Here is a 26,541-nt window from a genome sequence, read left to right on the forward strand (position 1 = left end):
CGTGTACTCAGCTGGGCAGTAACTATGCCTCGCAGACAAAAGCGAGAATAATATACGCATATGCCAGTTTTTGAGAAAGGACGTGTTTCAGGGCTCTACTGCTTGTCTTCGTGCTTGCCAAAGCTTACATTGACAAGCAAAGGTAGTCGGATCTCTTCCCCACTGAGAACGTCTGGAGCTTTATGGGTAGCGCCCTCCAACCAGCTCGAGATATTGAGTGTCTAACGCGCCAGTCATACAGAATTGGGCACGATATCCTTCATGAGGACATCCAACAACTCTATCGATCAATGACAACCTGAATAACTCCTTGCATAAGGGCCAGAGTTGGACCAACGTGTTATTGGCTAGCTCAATTTGTGAAGGTCTTTCTCTTGAATAAATCATCCAATTGTAATCATCTGTTTGTCTGTACAGCACATCTACTACCGATTTCCGTCTCTTTCGTGGTACGTCCCCTTTTTTATTTTTATTTATTTATTATCGTAGAGTGTATATCAAACGATTCCATTTGATCAAAGGATTACGAAAATGAAATTGGATTTTGTGTAGGAAAAGTATTACGATCATTACCGATGTATGTTTACCATTGTTGTAATTAGTTAACAGTAATGAAAACATCGAATGTTATGTAAAACTAGCTGTCATAATCGAGGTACAGTATTGTGATTTCGTGCTTCGATTGAAGTACATCAGCTACCTCAAAAGAATTTTCTAAAAAAATGTCAAAATTGAGATGGGCAATGCTCTCTTATAAGGCTTTGCAGGATTAGTTGTTGAAAGCTATCCCCCACAAAACCTATTATGTCACTGCGGGTACGAGGTGTTTCTGACTTTCAGTATATGTTAGGAAAGCTGGGGATAACTTCGAAAAGAAAAACCAAGTAAAAAACTTGAGCTACACAAAGAAAGCTGATAAGTAAACACAAGTAAAAAGATCGACATCCCAAGGGATGTATAATTTCAAGCAGTTTCATGTAGTGGGGTTGAAAGTGATTTCTGTTACATCAGGATCAACTTTGACACAGAATTGTAGATTTTAGTTTTCGAAGCAGTTTTCATGTGAAGCAATCTATCTATAAGACATCGTGTGGTCGCAGTCGCTCTCACATTTGTGAAAAGAGCGGCGAGTTCAGTAGAACTGTACTTCAATTAATCATGCGCGGATGGATGGTTCGGTTCTAGGTTGGATTGCGGGGGTTGTCACAGTTTGACGCTAGGAAATTATAATATGTAAATATATAAATCCCTATCGTAAAATATGAGGGAAGAGATCGTGAACACCATGATCATCCCCTGCTTCCCTCATGAACATGTATATTTGGTTCTGACACCAATTTGTGTTTCAGTTTACTGTTGCTGCACATCTTCAAGCACCGAAAACTATAATGCTCGTAATTTAGGATCTCTCTCGCTGGCGTCAGTATTTTGTGGAGTCAAGGAACATGTTTTATGGTCACGTATTATCTCGTTTTTTTGAGAGCGAAGATTTCAACCACAAAAATCGACATGGATTCCGCCAACCGATTCCTCGCTAAACTCAGCTCGCTCTATTCGTCTATGGGAGTCTCAGCGCCGTAGGCAACAGCACCCACGTTACTATGGCACCAGGTTTGCAATTAGATTCAGGACTTTCATGTAGATGGAAGTTAACAAACACGTTGTTCTGACGGGACAGAATCAACAGATGCAAGGGAAATATGAAGAGTACCCCAAGGAAGTATGACAGGGTCGTTACTGTTAATCACAACGCCAAAAGGATGTAGAGAAATGGAGAAAGACTTTCAGAGAGTCAAGGCTGGTGCAAGGACGGGCAGTGTAACGCGAATGTAAATAAATGTGGCGTATTGTGCATAAATGTTCAGGGACTTTCGTCCACGAAAGTAATGATTTACGAAACACATGTAAGACATATTCTTGAGTATTACTCATCATCAGAGAACCTGTACCAAGTTAGGTTAACAGAAGAGACAGAGAAGATCCAACAACGTGCTGTGTATTTCTTCACAGGAGCGTCTAATCGGCGCCAGAGCGTTACGGAGATGTGCAACAAATTGCATTCGCGCTCGCTACAAGAGAGTCGTTGTGCATCACGTTTACTATTTACTGCTGAAACTCTTCAGGGCATACGTTCCAGGAAAAGTCGGGAAACATATTACTCTCCTCATATACGCACACTGTTTTAATCTGTCACGAAATTTCATCATTACCTACACTAACATGGAAATAGAGCATTACAGTTCGAACGCAATTTTGGCAAATTGTGAAGTATGTGGGATCGAAGTAAATAAACAGTTCTAGTCTTTAATAAAAATTGTGAATGCGGTAGTTGTATCAGTGTACTCCGTCATTTCGGAGACGGCAAGCAATTAATGGATGGCTAACTTATGTCGTGGAGGTAATTCGGCCGTTACAGACGGGCCCTACATCGGAACAGCTCTGAGGATACTTTCGCCGATAACTGATTAAAAGAAACTTACAGAAGAAGCACACGAAAGCTACAAAAACAAATCACAAGCAAAGATTTTCAACTGCATTGAGAATGACATTAGCTACAAACAAATTTTGGTGTAGAGGTTGCATCTGCGCCTGTGGAGACCAATAATATACAGTTATTTAACTGAAATTGTATTACTTTGTGACCTACATAAATATGTGTAAGAGACCAATAACGCTCATGTCAGAACTTAATTCCGTGATACCCTGAAGCATCACGCAGTGCTAGGGAGAACGATTATCAGTCCCCAAGTACAGAATGCCAGAAAGCCTACTAATACGAATTGGCTACAGGTAATGTCTACTGGTAGAAGCAGATCTCGGGGAAGAGCAGTTTGAGTTTAGGTGAAATGGAAGAACATGCAAGGCAGTACTGGCTCTAAGACTTATTTCAGAGGGGGGGTTAAAACAAATGCAAACCTACATTTATAAAATTTGTAGATTTAGAAAAATATTTACGGAAATACGATATTTTGAGATTCTGGGGTAAACATGGACAAAATACAGGGAGGCAAATGTTATGTGCAACTAGCACAGAAACCAGGTTGTCGTAATCAGAGTCGAAGAACATGAAAGGTTAGCAGTAATGCAGCAGCGAATATGACAGAGTTGCAGTCTATTCCTTGTGTTACTCAATCCGTACTTGGAGCAAGCAGTAAAGGAAAATATAGAGAAATTTGGAAAATGATGTGAAGTTCAGGAAGAAGAAATACAAAATCTATAATTTGCTGATAATATTGTAATCTTTCGGAGACTTGAAAGATCAATTAAACGGAATGGTAGTGTGTTTAAAAGGGGTTATGTGATGAACTTCAACAAAAGTAAAACTAAGATAATGAACTGTACTTGAATTACGCCGGATGATGCTGAGGGAAGCAGACTAAGAAATGGGACACGAAAAATAGTAGACGAGTATAATTATTCGAGCAGCAATATGGTCCAAGTGAAGAGGGTATAAGATGCAGACTGGTAATAGCAAAAGAAACGTTTCTGAAAAAGAGAAGTTTTAAATACTGAATATAAATTTAAGTGTTTGGACGCCTATTCTGAAAGTTATCGACTGGAATGTAGTCTTATCTGGAAATGAAACGAGGACGACAGACAAGACAGTAAGAAAATAATAAAAGCTTTTGAAATGTGCTATTGTAGAGGAATGATGAAGATGAGGTAGGTACATCAGATGACTAATGAAAATGTGTAGAAAGGCAGAAAAGAAGTTTACTGTACAACCCGACCAAAAGAAAGCCTTCAAATGAATTCGCAATTCCGAATGACTACCATCAGCTGTAGAATAGAATGACGACAGTGAAAATTTGTGCCAGACCGGGACTCGAACCCGGATTTCCCACTTACCGCGAGCAGTCGCATTACCATTTTGTTCGTTATTGTTTGTTTCGTTTGTTCCGGGCGGACGTCCCATGACGCTTGTTCAAGTTCATCGTTGATCCATTAACTCAGTTTTTTTTTTATTATCATTACAGCGGGCAACTAACTCTCTGACCGAACACGCTGAGCTACCGTACCGGCGTACCATTTGGCTATCCGTGCACGATTCACGGTCCTCCCAAACTTCCACATGTCGCCAACCATGCGTCTACGACCTGTACTCGTAAACCCATTATGTATATTCCCCGTACAGGTCAGACGTCGTACTTGAAAGTCGCTTACGCGGCGTGTATCCATGTCCAAAAGAACTTTGCATCGTCATCAGACTAACACAGGCACTGCAACATCGTAAAAGAAGGGCTTGGTTGATGGGACACATCCTGGGGTATCAAGGAATCGTCAGTTGGTGACGCAAGGAAGGGGAGGGGGGATAAATATTGAAGTAGAAAAGTGAATAAAAGTGTTAGCTTGAAATGGTCATGATCGATTTCCTTCTCCGTGCTTGTGTTCTTGTCTTTCTTCTTTCAAAATTAATACTTTTTGTCAGGATTCAGCAAACTACAGACAAGGAAGTGCCTGAGATCCATTGACTGTCCACCGCACAGTCTCCAAGGGGCAATTAAGCTAAGTTATAGAAGACTTAATCATAATGGCAGATCGGTAGATCACGATACCTCCAGGAGGTGTTTAAATCAAGTTGGCCTCTTCGCTTTTCATGAAAAAAATTAGTTCAATGTTTTACTTACATGTAAAATCACCTTCCGTTCTGAGATGGTCTTCATGACGCTTTACTTCGGCTCTTTCTCCACGAACGACCTGGAACTCTTCGTGTAAAGTGGTCTGGCCGATAAACTCCCCCTCCATCTTCAAGTGGTCCTCATGTCGGCGCACTTCAGCTCGTTCGCCCCTCACAGCGGTGTACTCGTTCCGTCTTTCCACTGTGAATTCACCTTCAGGTTTCAAATTATCCGACGGCTTACGCACCACAGCTCGGTCACCCTTAACCACTGTGTATTCATTTCTTCTCTCACCTACAAAATCACCTTCAGGTTTTAAGTTATCCTCCGGTTTCTTAGTAGGCGCCCTTTCGCCTTTTGTCGCTGTGAAGTCGTCGCGTTTCTTTCCAGTAAAATCGCCTTCTGGTTTCAGGTTGTCTTGTGGTTTTTTCACAGGTGCTCTCTCTCCTTTAGTTGGACTGAATTCGTCCCTCTTTCTTCCTAGAAATTCACCCTCTGGCTTTAGATTGTCTTCTGGCTTTTTGACAGGCATCCTTTCTCCCTTAGTTGGTGTGTAATCGTCTCGTTTTGTACCAGTGAAGTCACCCTCTGGCTTTAGATTGTCTTCTGGCTTTTTGACTGGCATCCTATCTCCTTTAGTCGGAGTATAATCGTCTCTTTTCCTACCCGTGAATTCACCCTCAGGTCTTAAATTGTCTTGAGGCCGTTTTACGTCAGCCCTTTCTCCAGGACCGAATTTCGCTTTTTCTGGACGGTCGAAGTCTCCTTCCAGTCGCAAGTTATCCGGATGTTTAACGATGGGAGCTCTGTCTCCTGGCCTGTACAGCACTCCATCAGGCCTGTCGAAATCACCTTCAAGTTTTAGGTTATCTGGGTGCTTAACTACGTCAGCACGTTCTCCTGGCCTTACGTCAGAGGGCTCTCGTTTCGCAAATTCACCCTCTGGTCTTAGATTGTCTTGAGGTTTCTTGACTGGAGCCCTTTCTCCTGGTCCAACTTGTACAGGTTCACGTTTGGCAAATTCTCCTTCTGGTTTCAGATTGTCCTGTGGTTTCTTAATTGGTGCCCTGTCTCCAGGTCCAACTTGTACAGGTTCACGTTTGGCAAACTCTCCCTCTGGTTTCAGATTGTCTTGTGGCTTCTTTATTGGAGCTCGGTCTCCAGGTCCAACTTGTATAGGTTCGCGTTTGGCAAACTCTCCCTCTGGTTTCAGGTTGTCTTGTGGTTTCTTTATTGGAGCTCTGTCGCCAGGTCCAACTTGAACAGGTTCACGTTTGGCAAAGTCTCCCTCAGGTCTCAGATTATCTTGTGGCTTCTTTATTGGAGCTCGGTCTCCAGGCCCAACTTGTGCTGGTTCGCGTTTGGCAAACTCTCCCTCTGGTTTCAGATTGTCCTGTGGTTTCTTAATTGGTGCCCTGTCTCCAGGTCCAACTTGTACAGGTTCACGTTTGGCAAACTCTCCCTCTGGTTTCAGATTATCTTGTGGCTTCTTTATTGGAGCTCGGTCTCCAGGTCCAACTTGTACAGGTTCGCGCTTGGCAAATTCTCCTTCTGGTTTCAGGTTGTCTTGTGGTTTCTTTATTGGAGCTCTGTCGCCAGGTCCAACTTGAACAGGTTCACGTTTGGCAAAGTCGCCCTCAGGTCTAAGATTGTCCTGTGGTTTCTTTATTGGAGCTCTATCTCCAGGTCCAACTTGTACAGGCTCACGTTTGGCAAAGTCTCCCTCAGGTCTCAGATTGTCTTGTGGTTTCTTTACTGGAGCCCTTTCTCCTCTAGTTGCCCCATAGTCGTCTCTCTTCTCTGGACTATATTCGCCTTCAGGACGCAGGTTGTCCTCAGGCTTTCTGACAAGAGCCCTTTCTCCTTTTGTAACTGTGTACTCCTCACGTAGATGGCTCTGGCCTTGGAATTCTCCTTCTAGCCTCAGGTTGTCAGTGTGGCGGACGACATCTGCTCTTTCGCCTCTCACCTCGCGGAAGTCTTCCCTTATGTGGCTCTGTCCCTGGAAGTCGCCTTCGAGTCTTAGGTTGTCAGTTCTACGCACCACCTCCGCTCGCTCCCCGCGAACTTGCTTGAACTCTTCGTGGATATGGCTTTGTCCCTGGAAGTCTCCCTCGAGGCGAAGGTGATCTCCGTGCTTGACTACCGGAGCACGTTCGCCCCGAACCTCACGAAACTCCTCCCTTAGGTGGCTATGTCCCTGGAATTCGCCTTCGAGCCTCAGGTTGTCAGAGTGACGCACAACTTCAGCGCGTTCTCCACGGACTTCTTTGAACTCTTCGTGCAGATGACTTTGTCCTTGGAACTCCCCCTCCAGACGCAGATGGTCACCATGTTTCACCACTGGAGCACGCTCACCACGAACGGGTTTGAACTCTTCTCTGAGATGGCTCTGACCTTGAAACTCTCCCTCCAGACGAAGATGGTCACCATGCTTCACAACTGGAGCACGTTCACCACGCACTGCGCGAAACTCTTCGTGAAGGTGACTTTGACCTTCGAACTGCCCATCGAGATGCAGGTGGTCCTCGTATGTGTACCTGAAAAAGAGACCATATGGATGTTACGACCTGTTACAGTTCTCCCTCTACGAGAACTCAATTTTGACTGCAGGCTTCAACACACAGCAAAGTAGAGAAATCATCACAAACGCTTATTTTATTACGAACAACATTGTTTTGACACTTACTCATATACAGCTAAGAATCATAATCAAACACGCAAAGAAATATTAATATTGTGAACATATGGTGATATACTGTAGTTGGAAGTTTAATTTACAGAGGCTAATAAATAACATGCTTCTGGATTTTTGATTGACTTTATAATACCATTCTCACAGCTGTGCTACGAATGCCTCCATTTTCGCTTCATTAAAACAGATTTGATACTTTTCTTTTATCGTTTATGGTAGTTTCTATTTGTTCCATTTCTAGTGATGGCAATTCCAGAGGCGTTATGTGCGAGTACAGGTATTGCACATTGTTTGGTCCATGACGTATTATATTCGGTTATGCGGAGAAAATCGTTTCAGATACCTGCAGATTCACACCGAGAAAGGTGTTAAAAGAAAATTGTTAAATGAAGAAAATAAGTAAACTTCATTCGTAAGCAGTGGGATAAAGAATCGAAATGACATGTGAATGAAATACGAATGGGAAGAAGTTATTCCAGCAAATCAAACGCATGGCCATCGAAGGAAATTTATGCAATTTGCGAGAATTGTGAGGCAAGACAGCAGGGCGTTCTGGGAGAGTGGAAAGTTATTGAGGAAGCAAACTCTTTACAGAATGCTAAAATCAGCTCGTCAGAGCTGGCAGGTAATAGATAAAATGGAGACCGTGAACCAAAACAACGCTAGGAGTGACATTACGAGATATAATATATGCAAAAATTGTGAGTTACATAAATACTCCACGAACTGACTTTCACTGTGATAAGAAGAGCAGCAGCAGAGGAGGGTCAATGTATGACATGAAAGCACTGCTGGGCTTTGATTTAGGAAAGAGAAAGTCGGACCTAAAAGATCAAATAAAAGGAAAAAATACTCTCTTTTCGGGATAGGTGTCAGTTAGAAATATTCCTATACACAGATGTATTACGTAGCAGGTGTATGAGAGAGAAAATTTGAAAAAAATTAGGAACAATAAACAAATGAAGTGGTCAGACTGAATAAAACATTAACGCTAGCAGCCTTTTCGCCACAACGCCGTTAGAGACGGGGCAATAACCTATTTGAACAAGAATAATAACGGCTATCAGCAATGACCTTAGATTTTTGTATATTGCAGAAACCGCATTACGATACCTGGGTGGAGAATGAAATCTGGCTAATTTTGAGAACGAAACCTTAGTCTTAACCGTGTTATCTCAATCAGCATAACATCGGTGTGATAAAAAGAAAGGACCAAATTGCACAGAACCTCGTAATATTATTTAGAGATGACGGGAAAGTGTGTTAACGAGGTTCGATGGAGTAATAGAAATATTTGGACAATATCTTGACGAAGAGAGAGAAAGGAATGTTTGAGTAGTAGGTTTATTTATCAGGTACCGAGGAACAGCCAGAAGCAGATGCAAATAGTAGCAGAACAAAAAGCAAAGGAATATTTAGAAATTCTATTCAAAATAAAGGGATGCTTCAAGTTCTTTGATCCTGTAAGTATAGATCTCCATAAAGGCACAGAAGGCGGTTCTGTTGAGGACGACGCATGTTACAAGGAGGGATATATAGGGGACCGAAAAAGTATGTCGATGTGGAAGGACAGTGCCAGTACTCTATAAAGAACAGAAGAAATATATGCAGTTATTAATTAGAGAAAAAACTGAAGGGATATTGCCAGTAGTAACGGCACTTGTAAGATAAACGAATTGGAAGTGCGAAAATCGAAAAGAAAATGAATAAGTCATAAGTGTAGAGAAGTTATTTAAATATAATTCCGAGAAATAAGGAACAAATATATAAATAAGTTGTAAATGGGGACATATTAAGCGCAGAATAAACAGCAGATAACTCAGTGGAAGCTTGTATGAATAGAGAAATTCCGTAGCAATTCGATAAAGGAAAATTTTGTATAGAAAGAATCTGTGGTCCCATACTGAACATGGATTTTCAGAATATTTGTAAATTTAAGGTGAAAAAATTGTTTTCTAATAGCAATAGAATTACTAGTGAGGTATTCAGGACGATGAAGAAAGATTAGTATTGCCTCCACACTCAACGAAGCAGCGTGATATGTACCGTTTGATTTCAGTTAAAGCTGTACTCTCACACAACTGAATAAGGCATGGATATTGAGCAGGAGCCTGACCACTATATGGCGAGGATGATGGATTACACGTTTTATTGCTGACTGGAATAGTGCACAGAGGAACTGAAAGAAAAAAATCGAAAAAGTACTAGCGGATGATCAGGTTCGTTTCCGTAGCAAATTTTGACGTTGCTCTTATCCGAAAAAATAGTAAGAAATGTATAGAGATTAGAACTTCCTTAAGATCGAAACAATGTTAGGTAGAACAGATAACAAAGTAAGGTAAGGAAATTGTTAAAGGTCTATATGATAGGTACAGGTTTATAACTTCTGTTAACTGACGTATTACACGCGCCATCTCGCCAGTTTCCGTAAGGGTTCGAGCTCGGTGTGTATCTGCGCTGAAGGAGAACTCGGTTCCAATCCCGATCCGGTACAAATTTTCAGCTTGCCCCTTTGGTAAAAATCAGTGGCCACTGGCAGCTAACATCTTTAATTCCTATGTGTCTAGATTAGGAAGTGTTTTATATTGAGCACGACTAATGCAATGTAAATATAAAAGAAGTGTGGCATAGGAGAGGTTCAAATGTGTGTGAAATCTTATGGGACTTAACTGCTGAGGTCATCAGTCCCTAAGCGTACACACTACTTAACCTAAATTATCCTAAGGACAAACACATACACCCATGCCCGAGGGAGGACTCGAACCTCCGCCGGGACCAGCCGCACAGCCCATAACTGCAGCGCCCTAGACCGCTCGGCTTAACCCGCGCGGCCATAGGAGAGGTTTGCAGTAGGCAGAAGAAAGCAGAGCAGTGGTGGGGCTTACCTCTGCTGCCTCTCGGCGTGCTTCTCGTCGTAGTCGTGGCGGTAGGAGGAGACGGCGGTGATGGAGCCGTCGGGCAGCTCGAGCTGCGTGTGGAGGCGCACGGGGCGCGGGCGCTGCGCGGCGCCCGGCGGGTAGGCCGGGAAGTCGGCGTGCAGGTGCGAGGCGCGAGGCACCTCGGCGCCCGGCTCCAGCGCCAGCGGCGGCCCGTCGTCCGTCACCGGCCGGTTCAGGCATCGGTGCCGCCTGCAACACATCCGGCAATCTCACACACTGTGCTCGCAACCAGCTCGGCGCTCAGCGGAACGAGGATCACGCGCGTGCGATAAAATCGCCGCTAAATTTCCACCCTATGTGTTTCAAATAAGCACATCGCAAAAAAAAGAAAAAAACCCTGTCACATCCAGTAGACACCACACTAATTCTGCCTAATACGCCTATAGACTAGGGGTGGGAAAAACCTGCGGGTTAAAACACAGTACCGATATTTTAGTTCTACGAGAATTGCCCAAAAAGTAACGCACCGGAATTATTATTATTTTTTTTTCCCAGCCGAAAGCAACGCTACGAATGCGAAACGTTACGTGTGTATTATCTGACGTCACCTGAAGTCTAAGGAGCATCTGCTGTCGACAGAAGTACAGTTATTAGAATTATATTTTAATACCTTCAGCTGCTGACGGGCGTTGATATGTATCAACGGGGACAGGTGAAATAGTGTGCCCCGATCGGGACTCGAACCCGAGACCTCCTGCTCACATGGCAGACGCTCTATCCATTTTTAAGCTCATTTTGATCGTTATTGTTCGTTGCATTTGGTCGGGGCGGACGTCCCGTGACATCCGTAGTACATGTTCAGCGGTGATCCATTCACTCAGTTTTTTTATTACGGAGGGGTCCAACTGAGCTACCGAGGGCACAGAGGATAGTGCGACTGCAGGGACTATCTCGCACACGCCTCCCGCGAGACGCACATTCTCGCCTTATACCGCGTGATCAAAAAGTCAGTATAAATTTGAAAACTGAATAAATTGCGGTATAATGTAGATAGAGAGGTACAAATTGACACACATGCTTGGAATGACATGGGGTTTTATTAGAACCAAAAAAATACAAAAGTTCACAAAATGTCCGACAGATGGCGCTTCATCTGATCAGAATAGCAATAATTAGCATAACAAAGTAAGACAAAACAAAGATGATGTTCTTTACAGGAAATGCTCAATATGTCCACCATCATTCCTCAACAATAGCTGTAGTCGAGGAATAATGTTGTGAACAGCACTGTAAAGCATGTCCGGAGTTATGGTGAGGCATTGGCGTCTGATGTTGTCTTTCAGCATCCCTAGAGATATCGGTCGATCACGATACACTTGCGACTTCAAGTAACCCCAAAGCCAATAATCGCACCGAATGAGGTCTGGGGACCTGGGAGGCCAAGCATGACGAAAGTGGCGGCTGAGCACACGATCATGACCAAACGACGCGCACAAGAGATCTTTCACGCGTCTAGCAATTTTTTTTTTGTTCTAATAAAACCCCATGTCATTCCAAGCATGTGTGTCAATTTTTACCTCTCTATCTACAATATTCCGTGGTTTATTAAGTTTTCAAATGTATACTGACTTTTTGATCACCCAGTATGTCCACACACTACATTCGTAGTGTTCCTACCCAACATACTCATTACTCGTGGAAGACATTCTTACCAAGTCCCGTAAGAGTTCGGATAATATGTGTGCATCCGCACAGAAGATGAAGGTCATGGCCGATATTGCCAGAATTATATGCTTATATGGATATGATGTCTGTTCTGTCGGACATGTCCGAAAGAACAGACACCATATTCATATAAGTATGAAGTACAGTTAGTCGCTGGGAAGGGAGGGTGAGGTCATCAGAAGGTGGTTCATCGGAGAGCCACTACTTGCAGCGATCGGGGAGACCATCCACGGCTGTCGAGCTGACATACTGCAGCGAGCTGATGTCATTCGTGAGGACAGACGCATTACGACTCGACAGTTCGTGCTGAATCTGTCAATCAGCATAGGGAGAGTGGATGCAATTATTCGCACTCTTGGATATTCAAAAGTGTGTGCAAGGCGGCTCCCGCGGTGTCTAACGGTGGATCACAAATCGCACAGAAAAAAATATTTGTCTCGATTTGTTGCAATGTTTTGAAGCCTTCTGGTCCCGAATTGTGATAGTTGATGATACCTGGGTCCACATTTTGAGCCCGAAACAAAACGACAGTCGATGGAATGACGGCATTCCCGCTACCCACAGAAGAAAAAATTCAAAGCAACTGCTTCCGCCGGTAAGGTTATGATCACCGGGTTCTGGGACTGTGAAGGTATGATCTCATTGATGTGATGGCAAGAGGCAGTACCATTAATTCAGAAGCATTTGTCAATACATTAACAAAACTCAAGACGCGCTTCTGGCGACTTCGGCGCCACAGCAACCCAGGAGATATTTTGCTGCAACACGATAACGCACGGCCCTACACAAGTCTGAGGGCTGTTTAACACACTGCAAAACAGGATTTGACAGTTTTACCCCATCCACCCTACAGCCCTGACCTAACCCCCTCTGATTTCCACTTGTTTGGGCCATTAAAGGATGCCATTCATGGAAGACATTTTGAGTACGATGAGGAGGTGATTCACACAGTGAAGCACTGGCTTCGCCACCAGGACATGGATTGGTAGTGACAGGGCATACACGCCTTTGTTTCTCTGGAGGAAGGCCATAGAACGGGATGGAGATTACGTGCAAAAATAGGGTGTGTAGATGAAACACCATTCTTTCGTGTGTGTAACTCTGATTATGTTCAATAAAGAATTGTTGGAGGAAAAAAAGGTGGTGCATTACTTTCTGGGCAACCCTCGTAAATAACCGGTTTTTCGATGTTTCTTTGTCCCATCTACAACACCTTTTTGCATTTTTTGCTTATAACCAGGTAAGAAAAATCTAAAGCAGAATTAGTAAACATAACGTTTCGAAACTCCTTCACCAAAGGAGACAAAGTAAATGTTCCAGAATTCGAATCAAGAGCAGCTGCCAACATGAATAACTTACAAGGGACACGCTCAATCACACCCCCTCTTAGTGGTAAGATTGCCCAGTTGATATCCAGTCAAAAACTGAATACAGATCAAGCATCAAACAGATAGAAGGTGTCCTCAGCTGTGGAAAAAAGAAGCAAAATAGAAACAGCGAAGGTCCAAGATGACCATGTGCAACATCGAGCGACCTTGAATGACTGTGGCATCGTGAGCCGGTAGTTCGGCGTTTTCGGGCAGAGGGTTAGCTGCCATCTGTAATAAAAATAAAATAAAAACTGAGTGAATGGACAAATGATGAACTTGAACGGGTGTCATGGGACGTCCCGAACAAATGCAAAGAACAATAATGAGCAAAATGAGGTCTATCAATTAAAAAAAAAGGTAGTCACGGTGTTGGACTGCGAAGCAGGAGATCGGGGTTCCAATCTCCCTCGTGCCCCACCTTTTCTTCACAAAATAATGAAATGTCCGCCCTGTCACTTATATGCCTGTTCGCTGTATTCAGATTTGTGTCTGTATCGTCGTGTAACGTTCGTTCGCAACAACGACGTCTAACGAAGAGATCTCCAGATGTACGTTCCCCGTATTTGTTCTACACAGGTACCACACGTTATGCTCCTTGCGCTACGTTTTCAAAGTTTTGGCTTTTGAATTCTTTCGTTGTGACATAGTTCACACCCGTTTATTTGCTGTTTTCATTTTTGTGAGAGGTGTGTGCGGCATCTCGCCTGCTCTCACTGTTCATCACATTTATTTGCAACAGTAATATATCTTTCCACATGACTCATATTCTGTAACCAGTGTATAGTATGACAACTGCCAAGACTACAGAGGGAGGTTCGACACATCAACGACCGGACAGACAGTTCATAAATTTGTGAAAAAGAAATGGGACACGAGGGAGATTTGAACCCGGGTCTCCCACTTCGCACTCCAACACCGCGACCACACAACCACGGCGCCGTGAGTCTGGAGAGTCGCTCGATGTGGCACATCTTGAGACTGGACCGTTTACTGTTTCTATTTTGCTTCTTTTTTTAGATTTTAGTACACACCTTCTTGTTTTCATGCTTAAACTGTGTTCAGCTTCTGACGGGCTATCCACTGGGTCATTTTACCGCAAATCTGAAAAGGGGGGGGGGGGGCGAAGGGGAATTTCTGTTGTTAGAAGTAGATATCCTCGGAGTAGTGAAGCAACTCAGATCACTCAATAAGAGAAAGTCTTCCGGCCCAGATTCTATACCAACTAGACTCCTTTCAGAGTATGCCGATGCAATGGCTCCATACCTAACAATCATACACAACCGCTCGCGCGACGAAAGATCCGCACCCAAAGACTGGAAAATTGCACAGGTCACACCGATATTCAAGAAAGGCAATAGGAGTAATCCACTAAATTACGGGCCCATATCATTAACGTCGGTATTTATCAGGATTTTGGAACATATATTGTGTTCGAACATTGTGAATTACCTCGCAGAGAACGGTCTATTGAGACACAGTCAACGCGAATTTAGAAAACATCGATCTTGTGAAACACAACTAGCTCTTTACTCAAAATAAGGGTTGAATGCTATCGAGAAAAGACTTCAAACTTATTCTGTATTTCTTGAGTTCCAGCAGGCTTTTGACGGCGTACCTCACAAGCAGCTTGTAATCATATTGCGTGCTTATAGTATATCGTCTCAGTTATGTGACTGGACTCGTGATTTCCTGTGAGTGAGGTCACAGTTCACAGTAATTGACGGAAAGTCATCGAGTAAAACAGAAGTGATTTCTGGCGTTCCCCAAGGTAGTGTTATAGGCTGTTCCTTGTCCATACAAACGAGTTAGGAGCCAATTTAAGCAGTCGTGTTAGGTTATTTGCAGATGATGCTGTCGTTTATCGTCTTGTAAAGGCATCAGATGATCAAAACCAATTGCAAAACGATTTAGATAAGATATCTGTGTGGTGCGAAAATTGGCAATTGACCCTAAATAATGAAAAGTGTGAGGTCATCCACATGAGTGCCAAAACGAATCCGTTGAACTACGGTTACACGGTAAATCAATCAACTCTAAAGGTCGTAATTTCAACTAAACACCTAGGAATTACAATTACGGACAACTTAAATTGGTAGGAACGCACAGAAAATGTTGTGGGAAGGGCGAATCAAGGACTGCATTATTGGCAGAGCACTTACAAGATGAACAGATCTATTAAAGAAATTGCCTACACTACGCTTGTCCGTCCTGTTTTGGAGTACTGCTGCGCGGTGTGGGATCGTTACCAGATAGGGCTAACGGAATACATCGACAAAGTTCAGAGAAGGGCACCACGTATTGTGTTATCGAGAAATTGGGGAGAGAGTCACGGTCATGATGCAATATTTGGGGTGGACATCATTAAAACACAGGCGTTTCTCGTTGCGGTGGGCGTCTTCTCACGAAATTTCAATCACCGACTTCCTCCACCGAATGCGAAAATATTTTGTTGATTCCGACCTACATAGGGAGAAACAATTATCATAAAAAATAAGGGAAATAGGAGCTCGCATGGAAAGATAGAGGTCTTCATATTTTCCGCGCGTTGTTCTAGAGTGCAATAACAGAGAATTATTATGAAAGTGGTTGAAATGTTCAGATGTGTGTGAAATCTTATGGGACTTAACTGCTAAGGTCATCAGTCCCTAAGCTTACACACTACTTAACCTAATTTATCCTAAGGACAAACACACCCACCCATGCCCGAGGGAGGACTCGAACCTCCGCCGGGACCAGCCGCAGAAGGTGGTTCGATGAACCCTCTGCGAGGCACTTAAGTGTGATTTGCTGAGTAGCCATACAGATGTAGAACCGACGTATCAATTTTCTGTAACAGCTGTGCTAAAATTTTTGGTTTTTAAATAAAACACTTGTTTTTTAGAAAAGGTGTAATGTTTATTCGTGAAATTTCCATTGAATTAAATATTGCATTATTATAAAAAATTGGAAAGCGATCAGTGCTATTTTAATAACAACGCCAGCAGTTAGAAACGAGAAACAAATATATGATGTAAGAATCGGTACAGCACTGCGGAGACAATAAGCAGCTGTTGCCATGAGGCGTGGCCTATTAGACGGTACATGTGTGGGTTCATACATAGTTTGGAAATATTTTACTAAGTGTGGTAGAAACGAGATACAGTGCTCCATTTGCTTTAAAAGATTTAAAACGGGAGGAGGCACGTCAGACTTAAGACATCATACAAGCTGAAAATGTCTACTACGTTCTCTGGAAGGGAATGTAGATTTGACTCATTTACCTATAATTTTTTTAATTTTCTAACCTACCTGCGCGATTGAGAGATCTAGCATTTCACGCTCCGATCAGTAGATTGCCAGTTTTGGTTCTCCTGATACACCCCTGCGTAGTCGCCGCCCTTATAGACGTGCTGTAAATTTAGGATAATGATTGAACCTTTAATTTTGTGGTAGCTTTAGGTATGCATGACAGTCATCATCCGGTGAATTTTCTCTCCGGCAGTCGCTGCGTACATCTCCATCTTCACTATCTTTGCTGGAGACACTGAGACAGATTTCTGCTACAGCCTCAACCCCATGTCGATCTAGATCACCATCAGAATCTTTCAGTCTTTGTTCGAAGTCTACGTTATTACTGGAAATAACAGCAATAAAAAAGCGAAAGTCAGTAATTTCAGACACCGGTTACTTTGAAAGGTTTTAACAATCAACTGGAGTCAAAAAAGATTTAACGGAAAACCGGTTGTTTCAGCGTTAAGCGCCATCACTGCTATAGACTTCATGATGACCTCAGTTCGAGGATGAGAGTCCACTTCTTTATTCAGGTACGGTGTATCGAGATGAAGACCCTCACTGATGATTACATACTGTAAAGGTACCAAACTGGGACATGGCGATCACACCACCCCCTTTCCCTACCATCACAGAACTACTGGAAGCATATCTCAGGTGATCTGCAACATATCCACCTCGTAGCACCAACCACATAATCGCCGTCTACACTTCCTGACAAAAAAGTGAAGCATCTACATCTACATGATTACTCTGCAATCCACAATTAAGTGCCTGGCAGAGCGTTCATCAAACAACCTCGACGATTCCACTCTCCAACGACGCGCGTAAAAAACGAGCATTTAAATCTTTCTGTGCGAGTCTGATTTCTCGTGTTTTATCATGATAAACATTTCTCCCTATGTAGATGGGTGACAGCAGAATATTTTCTCGATTGGAGGAGAAAGTTGACGATTGAAATGTCAGGAGGAGATCCTGCTGCAACGAAAAACGCCTTTGTTTTAATAAGTGCCATCCCAATTCACGTCATTTCCGTGGCGCTCTCTCCCATACTTCGTGATGATAATGCAAAATCAGCTACCCTTCTTTGAACTTTTTCCATGTCCGCCTTCAGTATCATCTAATGCGGATCCCACACCGTAGAAGAATACTCCTGAAGAGAGTGGACAAGCGTAGTGTAAAGAGTGTCTTCAGTAGACCTATTGCATTTTCTAAGTGTTCTGCCAATACATCGCAGTCTTTGGTTTGCTTTCCCCATAACGGTATCTATGTGATTGTACCAGTTTAAGTTGTTCGTAATTATCATCCCTAAGTACTTAGTTGGATTTACAGCATTTAGTTTTGTGTGTTTTATCCTGTAACTGAAATTTAGGGGATTCCTTTTGGTACTCATGTGGACGAATTCACAATTTTCATTCATTAGAGCCAATTGTTACTTTTCGCACCATATATATATATATATATATATATATATATATATATATATATATATATATATATATATATATATATATTGTTTAAATCGTTTTGTCATTAGTTTTGCTCATCTGATGACTTAAGCGGTAAATGACACAATCACCCGCGAACAATCTAATAGGTCTGCTTAGATTTTCTCCTATGTCGTTAATGTATACCAGGAACAGCAAAGGGCCTGTAGGACTTCCTTGGGGAACGCCAGATATTACTTTTGTTTTGTTCGATGAATTTTCGGCTGTTGCTATGAACTATGACCTTTCTGACAGAAAATAACGAATCTAATCGCACAACTATGACGATACTCCATAGGCACGCAGTTTGAATAAGTCATGGTCGGGTGTAAATGTAACTTCGTACACATACACACCATCGGTGGGTATGTAAATGATTAGAGTTGCAATTCTCTGTGACAGGGAGAACGGCCACGAGAGATCACTACTTTTGTTCGTGTTCAGTGTTGTTACCAGGACTGGAAAGGTATATAAGAGGCGCAAACAGCATCAGATGTTGGGTGATCATTGTGAAGGATACAGAGATGTCGCGTATTTGTTTGAGACAGCTTTATCAGCACCTCACAGAATTTGAAAGAGGCCTCATTGTATGTCCCCTCTGTGCCGGCTAGTCGAATCGTGCAATATCCAGGTCAGTGGAGCATTCGGGTGTGACAGTTTCCCGATGTTGGACTGCTTGAGAACGTGAGGACTCATCGACAAAGTTCTGGTTGACCGTGTCTGATCACAAAGGAGAACCACCAAATTGTGCACCAAGCCCATGGTAATCCCTTCACAACTGTACCTGCCATCTGAAAACATGTAATGGATTCCCTGCAACATTCTGTACCACCCCGCATCATTCGTTGAATACCAGCAGCAGCTGGACTAGGGAATTACCGCCCGACACGCAGGCTGCCGTTCATGCCACAACATAACCGGCTGCGTTTGGAGCGGTGTCGCGACCGGGAAGCGTGGATTGCTGATGGGTGACGTCGCACTGTGTTCAGCGATGAATCACGGCTCTGCACTACTCCAGGTGACCATTATCGGCGAGTAGAACTGCGCTCTGGGAAGAGATCCCATTCTTCCAATATTCTGGAGAGGAACAACGGTGTTAGGCTTGATGCTGGTGTCAGGGTGCGGGGAGCCCACGGCTGGTGGTGATCGAGGGATCTCTGTCAGCAAAGCGGAACGTCACTGACATCCTACTTCCTCACGTGTTACTTCTCATGCGACAGTGACATTGTGCCAATTTCCAACATAACAGTGCTCGTTCACACATGGCACATGTACCTATGAACTGTCTGCTTGAGGTTGAGGTACTCCCGTGGTTAACAAGATCCCCATACCTGCCGCTGATAGAACATGTGTGGGACCAACTCGGACGTCAACTTCACCCCAGTTCCAATACCCACAATTCCAAGAGCTAGTTACAACAGTTGTGGGTCAGCTTGCCTCAGGACAGGATACAATGGCTTTATGACAACGTTCCCAACCGAATCAGTGCATGCATCCGTGCCATAGAGGGCGTACCGTCATACTGATAAATAGGCTAATACTGCCAAGTTCTTTGTAAATTTGACTCGATATTTTAATCAGTTAAGTAACTTCACATAACTTCTCAACATGTGAAGTTTGATTTCGCTTCCTCATCCTCTTCTGGGTGCATCACTTCTCCTGTCGTGGAGTGTATGCATTCATAGCACAGCAAGAAAAAAATAATTTTATTGTATTTTTATCACACTGTTTTAATTGTTTTGACTGTATTAAAATATTTGTGTATTCTTTAATATCAGTAGGCTGAAGAGCAGCAATAAAACTGCTACCAGCCCCACCGCACTGACTGCCCCCCCTCCTAAATAAAGAAAACAAAGGATACATACCAAGAAACCTAGCGAGAAGATAATCCTGGAACGCTCTCCAGTATTCAGACTCAAAAACTCAAAAAAAAAGTTTTCTTAATTTGTTGACGCTGAAGAACTATCCATGAAACCAGTCTTGAGATATACCGGTCCTACCAATCTTAGGGCTTGTCTGTGGGTCCAATGAAGTGACGAGTGACTCAAACATCGGGCAGCATTGATGAAAGTTTTTCTAATTCGTTCGAGTTATACAAAAATGTAGAATGCTTCACATCCTCTGATTCTTATTCTAAATTAAAGAAGATAACCAATGTCTACAACATATTAGATTGGCCAGCTTGTGACTCATACGCAAAAGAATGAATTGAGTTTTCTAGTGATGATTTCGTTTATAAGGCCCTTCTTAATAATTAGGGTTCTGGGTAACAACTCGAGAAACTCGTTGCTCGATAGAAACCACCTGTAGCTTTCTGTTGCAAATCTATGTTGTCGCCTCGTATTACCGTATTACCTTGCAGAAACAAGGCACAGGGGTCGGGCTATCGGATTGCTGGTAGCCTGTCTACATTGTGCTGTGTTAGCTGCAGCTGACACAAAGAGACGCTGCGCTGTCTTCTCGCACCACACGCCCGAGTACGCTTTGTTTGCAAATTCCAGTCCCACTCGAACTGTTGCGAGTTACGGAAACTCAGCGGCAGTCCGGGCACCAAAAAAGATCTGATGCAGACATAAAATCTATCGACAGGTGAAGATAATGTATTCTCTGTAATCTCCACATTTTACAAGTAAATCAGGATATTGGTGGTTGGTGAATTCTTGCACAGCTGTGAATGTGGAATTCTCATCCGTCTGGCACTGTCGCCAGACTTGCAGCTTCTCGTAATATTTGTCATACATCGTTTTATCTCGTTTCGTTGCCTTGATCTTCTCCTATTCGCCTTCTGCCTCTGCCTGCCTTTCTCCGCTCCCATCCTATACCAACTAATCCAGCTACCATGCCTTATTCTCTTCTTAAATCACGTTCGAACACAGCAAGTCAACCGGTCAACAATATCCCAGTACCTAATTTCCTATCTTTTTATCTCCTGTGCTGGTACTCTGCTACTCCATGACACCGATTTCTCATCTCTCACGTACCCATTGGCCATATCCATCCTTTCCACCGGAGCCTCGACCAACTCCCACTTAACCATCATCCATCAAACCAGACCCGAGATATACCAGTCCTACGAATCATAGAGCTTGTTCGCAGGTCTAGTTAAGTGGCGAATGACTCAGAGATAGGTCTAGTGCTCTTACTCTTAATCGTCTACAATGCTGGTGCTCCCATAGGAGACGAAGGAGCACACACACACACACACACACACACACACACACACACATATATATATATATATATATATATATATATATATATATATATATATATATATATATATCAGGCCGCTGGGGCCGAGCAGTTCTAGGTTCTTAAGTCTGGAACCGCGCTGCTGCTACGGTCGCAGGTTCGAATCCTGCCTCGAGCATGAATATGTGTGATGTCCTTAGGTTAGTTAGGTTTAAGTAGCTAGGGGACTGATGAACTCAGATGTTGAGTCCCATAGTGCTTAGAGCCATTTGAACCATTTTGAACCACACATACACACAGAGGAAAAACAAATTCAGAAAAACTGGTTGATTTATTTAAGAAAAACACCTTCACAAGTTGAGCAAGTCAGTATTGCGTTGGTCCACCTCTTGCCCTAATGCAAGCAGTTATATGGCGTGACGTTGACTGACAGAGTTGCTCGATGCGCTCCTGAGGGGCATCGTGCCAAATTCTGCCCAAATTGCGCGTTTGATCGTCAAAATCCCGAGCTGGTAGGAAGGCCCCGCCCATAATACTCCAAAAGTACTCAATTGGGGAGAGATCCGGCGACTTTTCTGGCCAAGTTGGGGTTTGGCAAGCCCGGTGACAAGCTGCAGAAACTCGCCGTATGCGGGCGGGCGTTATCTTTGAGCCATGCCAGCTTTGCAGCTACCGATATTCGTTCAGAGATGCTAACTTTTCGGCGCTTGTGAGTCGGTCACGAGGTGGCGCGGCGGTGAGCGGATCGACGGGCGAGCGCAAGAGGTTTTTTGGAGGTGAGTGGAAGACGGTGCGATTGCCCGAAGAGGGGAGGTAACCCGGTCGGCGAAGAGGTGTTTTGAAATGGATCGTACAGGCGAAAGTTGTAACGGCTGTGTCCTGAGGTGGTCTGCGCAGCCAAGCAGTTGGTGACCGTTCACCGATTACGTGTTACTGGGAGACTGTACTGGTGACCTGCTTCTCTGATGCTGTTGGACGATTATTTCGCTGACCTGCTAAGGTGACTTCATTCTAGTTATGTCTTTCACTGGCCATGCACTTTCTGCCTTCCGTATTACACGTGTGCCTCACCTGAACCAAATTATTAGCGGCCGGCCGCTGTGGCCGAGCGGTTCAGGGCGCCTCAGTCCGGAACCACGCGGCTACTACGGTCGCAGGCTCGAATCCTGCTTCGGGCATGGATATGTGTGATGTCCTTAGGTTAGTTAGGTTTAAGTAGTTCTAAGTCTAGGGGACTGATGACCTCAGATGTTAAGTCCCTTAGTGCTTAGAGCCATTTGAAGCTATTAGCGAGTGCTCAATTACGAAAATCTGTTAGTAATCCATGTTGTGGTCGGACGCTACGCAATTTGTTGCACCATTCAGATCGAACTGTTGTTGCTTGGTGTCTAGCAGCGTCGGCATTCTGCCCTACCATCCAAGCCCTGGGGCTTATTCTGTATAATGTTTTAAAACTGAGGGTATAGTTTGTTCCAGACTATATTGTGGATCTGGAACTATATGATGTACCACAGTACGCTAACTCCCTGAGACACTTGTGCGGAGGCTTGATTATCGTAAGGATAAAATTATCGTAAGGATAAAATATCATTTGGTGTTTTTTGGGGGCATCACGTGTGGAAGTGAGCTCATTCGGTTACTTAAAATATTTCAACCCTGCTTCTTGTTTAATTGTGACCTCTAAGCTAAATTTAGCAGTCACAGTTTGTTTTAACTCTTGCGATACTGCTACCATGCCTTTTTATTTAAAGTTGTTTTAAATGCTTGATTTTGGTTTTATTAACATAGCACTGTTTGAGACGTTTGGTTGTAGTGTATTGCTGCGTCAGCACACGCGATTTGTTGGACTATAATTGTTGACAATTTGTTCTACATCTGTGCCTATGTGGTGGGTCTGGGCTACACCTTCAGGTTCTCGCTTGTTCTTGCATCTGACGGAATTCCGTTAAGGTCCAGGTGCACCCAAAGCACCTACACTGTACTTTGCGCCCTCGGTTGGCCCGATGAATCGGGCCCGAGCGGCAGAAAGAGGTGTGGCCCGTATTGGCTACTCCGCAGGACGTTCATGTCAGCACTTGGCCGATGCCGTGAGCTGGGAACTATTTGTAAGAAGTGTCTGATGTATATTATTGCCTGCCTCGTTGGGAGTCCGTATGTAAGGTTACTGTTTCTTCGAAACGAGTATATTTGGACAAGGTTTTAAAACTGTCTGTAAGTGAGCTTAACGATAGCCCTTTGGGCGTGCAGTGCATTCTATTTTTTTATTAAAAAGGTATTACCTTTCTCATTTGAAAAGTTGTTACACATTCATTGGTAATTAAGGCCAGCTGGCAGGCTTCACGTATAAATGAAATGTTCTCTTACTGGGAATTCACTATTATAAATGTTATTTCTTCACTGATTTGTTAATTCAAAATGTAGTTATTTATAGTTCATGTGTAAGTTTACCCTTTTTTTTAAATGAATATATTTCAGCAAGGTTTTAAAACTGTCTGTAAATGAACTTACGGTAGCTCTTTGGGCGTTCAGTGTATTCTATTTGCCTATCAGTTGGCTTTAAATACCAAAAAAAGTATAACAACTTTTCAAATGAGAAAGACAAATCTTTTTTATAAAAAAAGACAAATCTTTTTTATAAAAAAAAGATTTGTCTTTCTCATTTGAAAAGTTGTTATACTTTCTTTGGTATTTAAAGCCAACTGATGGGCTTCATGTACAAATGTTCTCCCACTTGAAGTTTATGATAATTATTATTTCTGTTAATTGACTTCAACGAATATTGTGAACAACGAAAGGCGATTTCTCCCCTGCTCTAAGGTCCAGTCCTTCCACTTAGTCCTTTGGGCGATTTATGATACGCCGAGGTAATACCGGTATCAATCTTGCTGAATTATGAGCCTAGGATGGCTTGTTATGAAGGGCACCAAAGGGGGGGGGGGGGGGGTACGATATTGTCGACTTACCGCTGTGATGTAAGGGTGCCGCCCGCGGACAACAACCAAAAGGGTCCTGCTACGAAAAGAAGTTTCACCCCAGACCATCACTCCTGGCTGTCGCGTGGTATGGCAGGCGACCGTCAGGTTGGTATCCTACCATTGTCAGGAGCCTCTCTAGACAAGTCTTCGATCTGGAATCTCATTGTCCTGAATGATGAATTCGCGCTTTGAATTGAGCCTCGAAGATCAGTCATCCACTGTATTAAATCGGCACCCAAAATCTGTTGGATTCTTTTCAAACCGAAACAAATATCATTGAGAAATTTGTTTGCGGGTATGATTTTGGTCAGCATTCAGCAAGTGAAACATCCAGTTTTCACATAAGTTTCTCGCAGTTAATGATTCAGATAGAACTCTTTTTCGATACAAATATGGCTTCAGTTATTTCATACATACTTAATCGCCAGCCATCTACATAATATTGTGCTACACTATGTGATGAAAAGTATCCGGACACCTGGCTGAAAAAGAATTACAAGTTCGTGGCGCCGTCCATCGATAATCTAGGAACTCCATAAGGTGTTGGCCCGCCCTTAGCCTTGATGACATCTTCCACTCTCGCGGGCGTACGTTGAATCAGATGCTGGAAGGTTTCTTGGGGAATGGCAGCCCATTCTTCACGGAGTGCTACCCTTAGGCACGAAGTCGGAGTTCTAAAACATTCCAAAGATGTCCTATAGAATTCAGGTCAGAACTCTGTGCAGGCCAGTCGATTACAGGGATGTTATTGTCTTGTAACCACTCCGCTACGGGCCGTGTGTTATGAACAGGTGCTCGATCGTGTCGAAAGATGCAATCGCCATCCCCGAACTGCTCTTCAACAGTGGGAAGCAAGTAGGTGCTTAAAACCTCAATGCAGGCGTGTGCTGTGATAGTGCCACGTAAAATAACAAGGGGTGAAAGCCCCCTCCATGAGAAACACGAACACACCATAGCACCACTGCCTCCGAATTTTACTGTTGGCACTACACACGCTGGCAGATGACGTTCACAGGCCATTCGCCATTCCCACACCCTGCCGTCTGATCATCACATTGTGTACCGTGATTCGTCACTCCACACAACGTTTTTCCACTGCTCAATCGTACAATGTTTACGCTTCTTACACCAAGCGAGGCGCCGTTTGGCATTTACCGGGTTGCTGTGTGGCTTATGAGCAGCCGCTCGACCATGAAATCCAAGTTTTCTCACCTTCCGCCAAACTGTCCCCCATAGTACTTGCAGTGGATCCTGATGCAGTTTGGAATTCCTGTGTGATGGTCTGGATAGATGTCTGCCTATTGCACATTACGACCCTCTTCAGCTGTCGACGGTTTCTGTCAGTCAACAGACGAGGTCGGCCTGTACGCTTTTGTGCTGTATTTGTCCCTTCACCATTTCCACTTCACTATCATATCGGAAACAGTGGACCTAGGGATGTTTAGGAGTGTGGAAATCTCGCGTACAGACGTATGACACAAGTGACACCCAATCCGTGAGTTCCGCAGAGCGCCCCATTCTGCTCTCTCACGATGTCTAATGACTACTGAGGTCGCTGATATGGAGTACCTGGCAGTAGGTGGCAGTACAATGCACCTCATATGAAAAACGTATGTTTTTGCGGGTGTCCGGATACTTTTGATCAGCCCGCATCTCGTGGTCGTGCGGTAGCGTTCTCGCTTCCCACGCCCGGGTTCCCGGGTTCTATTCCCGGCGGGGCAGGGATTTTCTCTGCCTCGTGATGGCTGGGTGTTGTGTGATGTCCTTAGGTTAGTTAGGTTTAAGTAGTTCTAAGTTCTAGGGGACTGATGACCATAGATGTTAAGTCCCATAGTGCTCAGAGCCATTAACTCACATTATACTTTTGATCACACAGTGTATCTATTGATGATTTCATAAGTGTGTACAGTTTCGGGACGTCCTTCAAGAGAAGTATGTCTTTTTGAATTCATTCGCTATTTGGTAACTATTGGAAATGAAGGAGTACGCTCTTTATAAACCTTCTTCAACTCTGGAAGAATGTATCTTGGCTATAAAGCATGTAAGACAGTGAATTTTGAGACGGCACATCATTAAGTTTATTCATCTTAACGAAAACATGGTTCAAATGGCTCTGAGCACTATGGGACTTAACATCTGAGGTCATCAGTCCCCTAGAACTACTTAAACTTAACTAACCTAAGGACATCACACACATCCATGCCCAAGGCAGGAATCGAACCTGCGACCGTAACGGTCGCGCGGTTCCAGACTGAAGCCCCTAGAACCGCTCGGCCACACCGGTCGGCTCTTAACGAAACACATACAACAAAACTCGTAAGGCTTAAAG

At 43.6% G+C, this 26,541-nt stretch overlaps 1 protein-coding gene across 1 annotated transcript in view; it reads right to left on the minus strand.

The window, feature by feature from the left end:
• The window catches only part of LOC124795854 (titin homolog), a 281,978-nt gene that overhangs the window by 25,625 nt on the left and 229,812 nt on the right, over positions 1-26,541 (minus strand). Inside the window, exons 2-3 of the mRNA XM_047259936.1 lie at positions 10,200-10,442; positions 4,629-7,159 (exon numbers count right to left, since the gene is read on the minus strand). Of these exons, the coding sequence (XP_047115892.1) occupies positions 4,629-7,159; positions 10,200-10,442 (2,774 nt within the window). The remainder of the gene's footprint in view (positions 1-4,628; positions 7,160-10,199; positions 10,443-26,541) is intronic.

The sequence above is a fragment of the Schistocerca piceifrons genome, chromosome 4, assembly GCF_021461385.2.
Source record: "Schistocerca piceifrons isolate TAMUIC-IGC-003096 chromosome 4, iqSchPice1.1, whole genome shotgun sequence".
In the NCBI taxonomy this organism is placed as follows: domain Eukaryota; kingdom Metazoa; phylum Arthropoda; class Insecta; order Orthoptera; family Acrididae; genus Schistocerca; species Schistocerca piceifrons.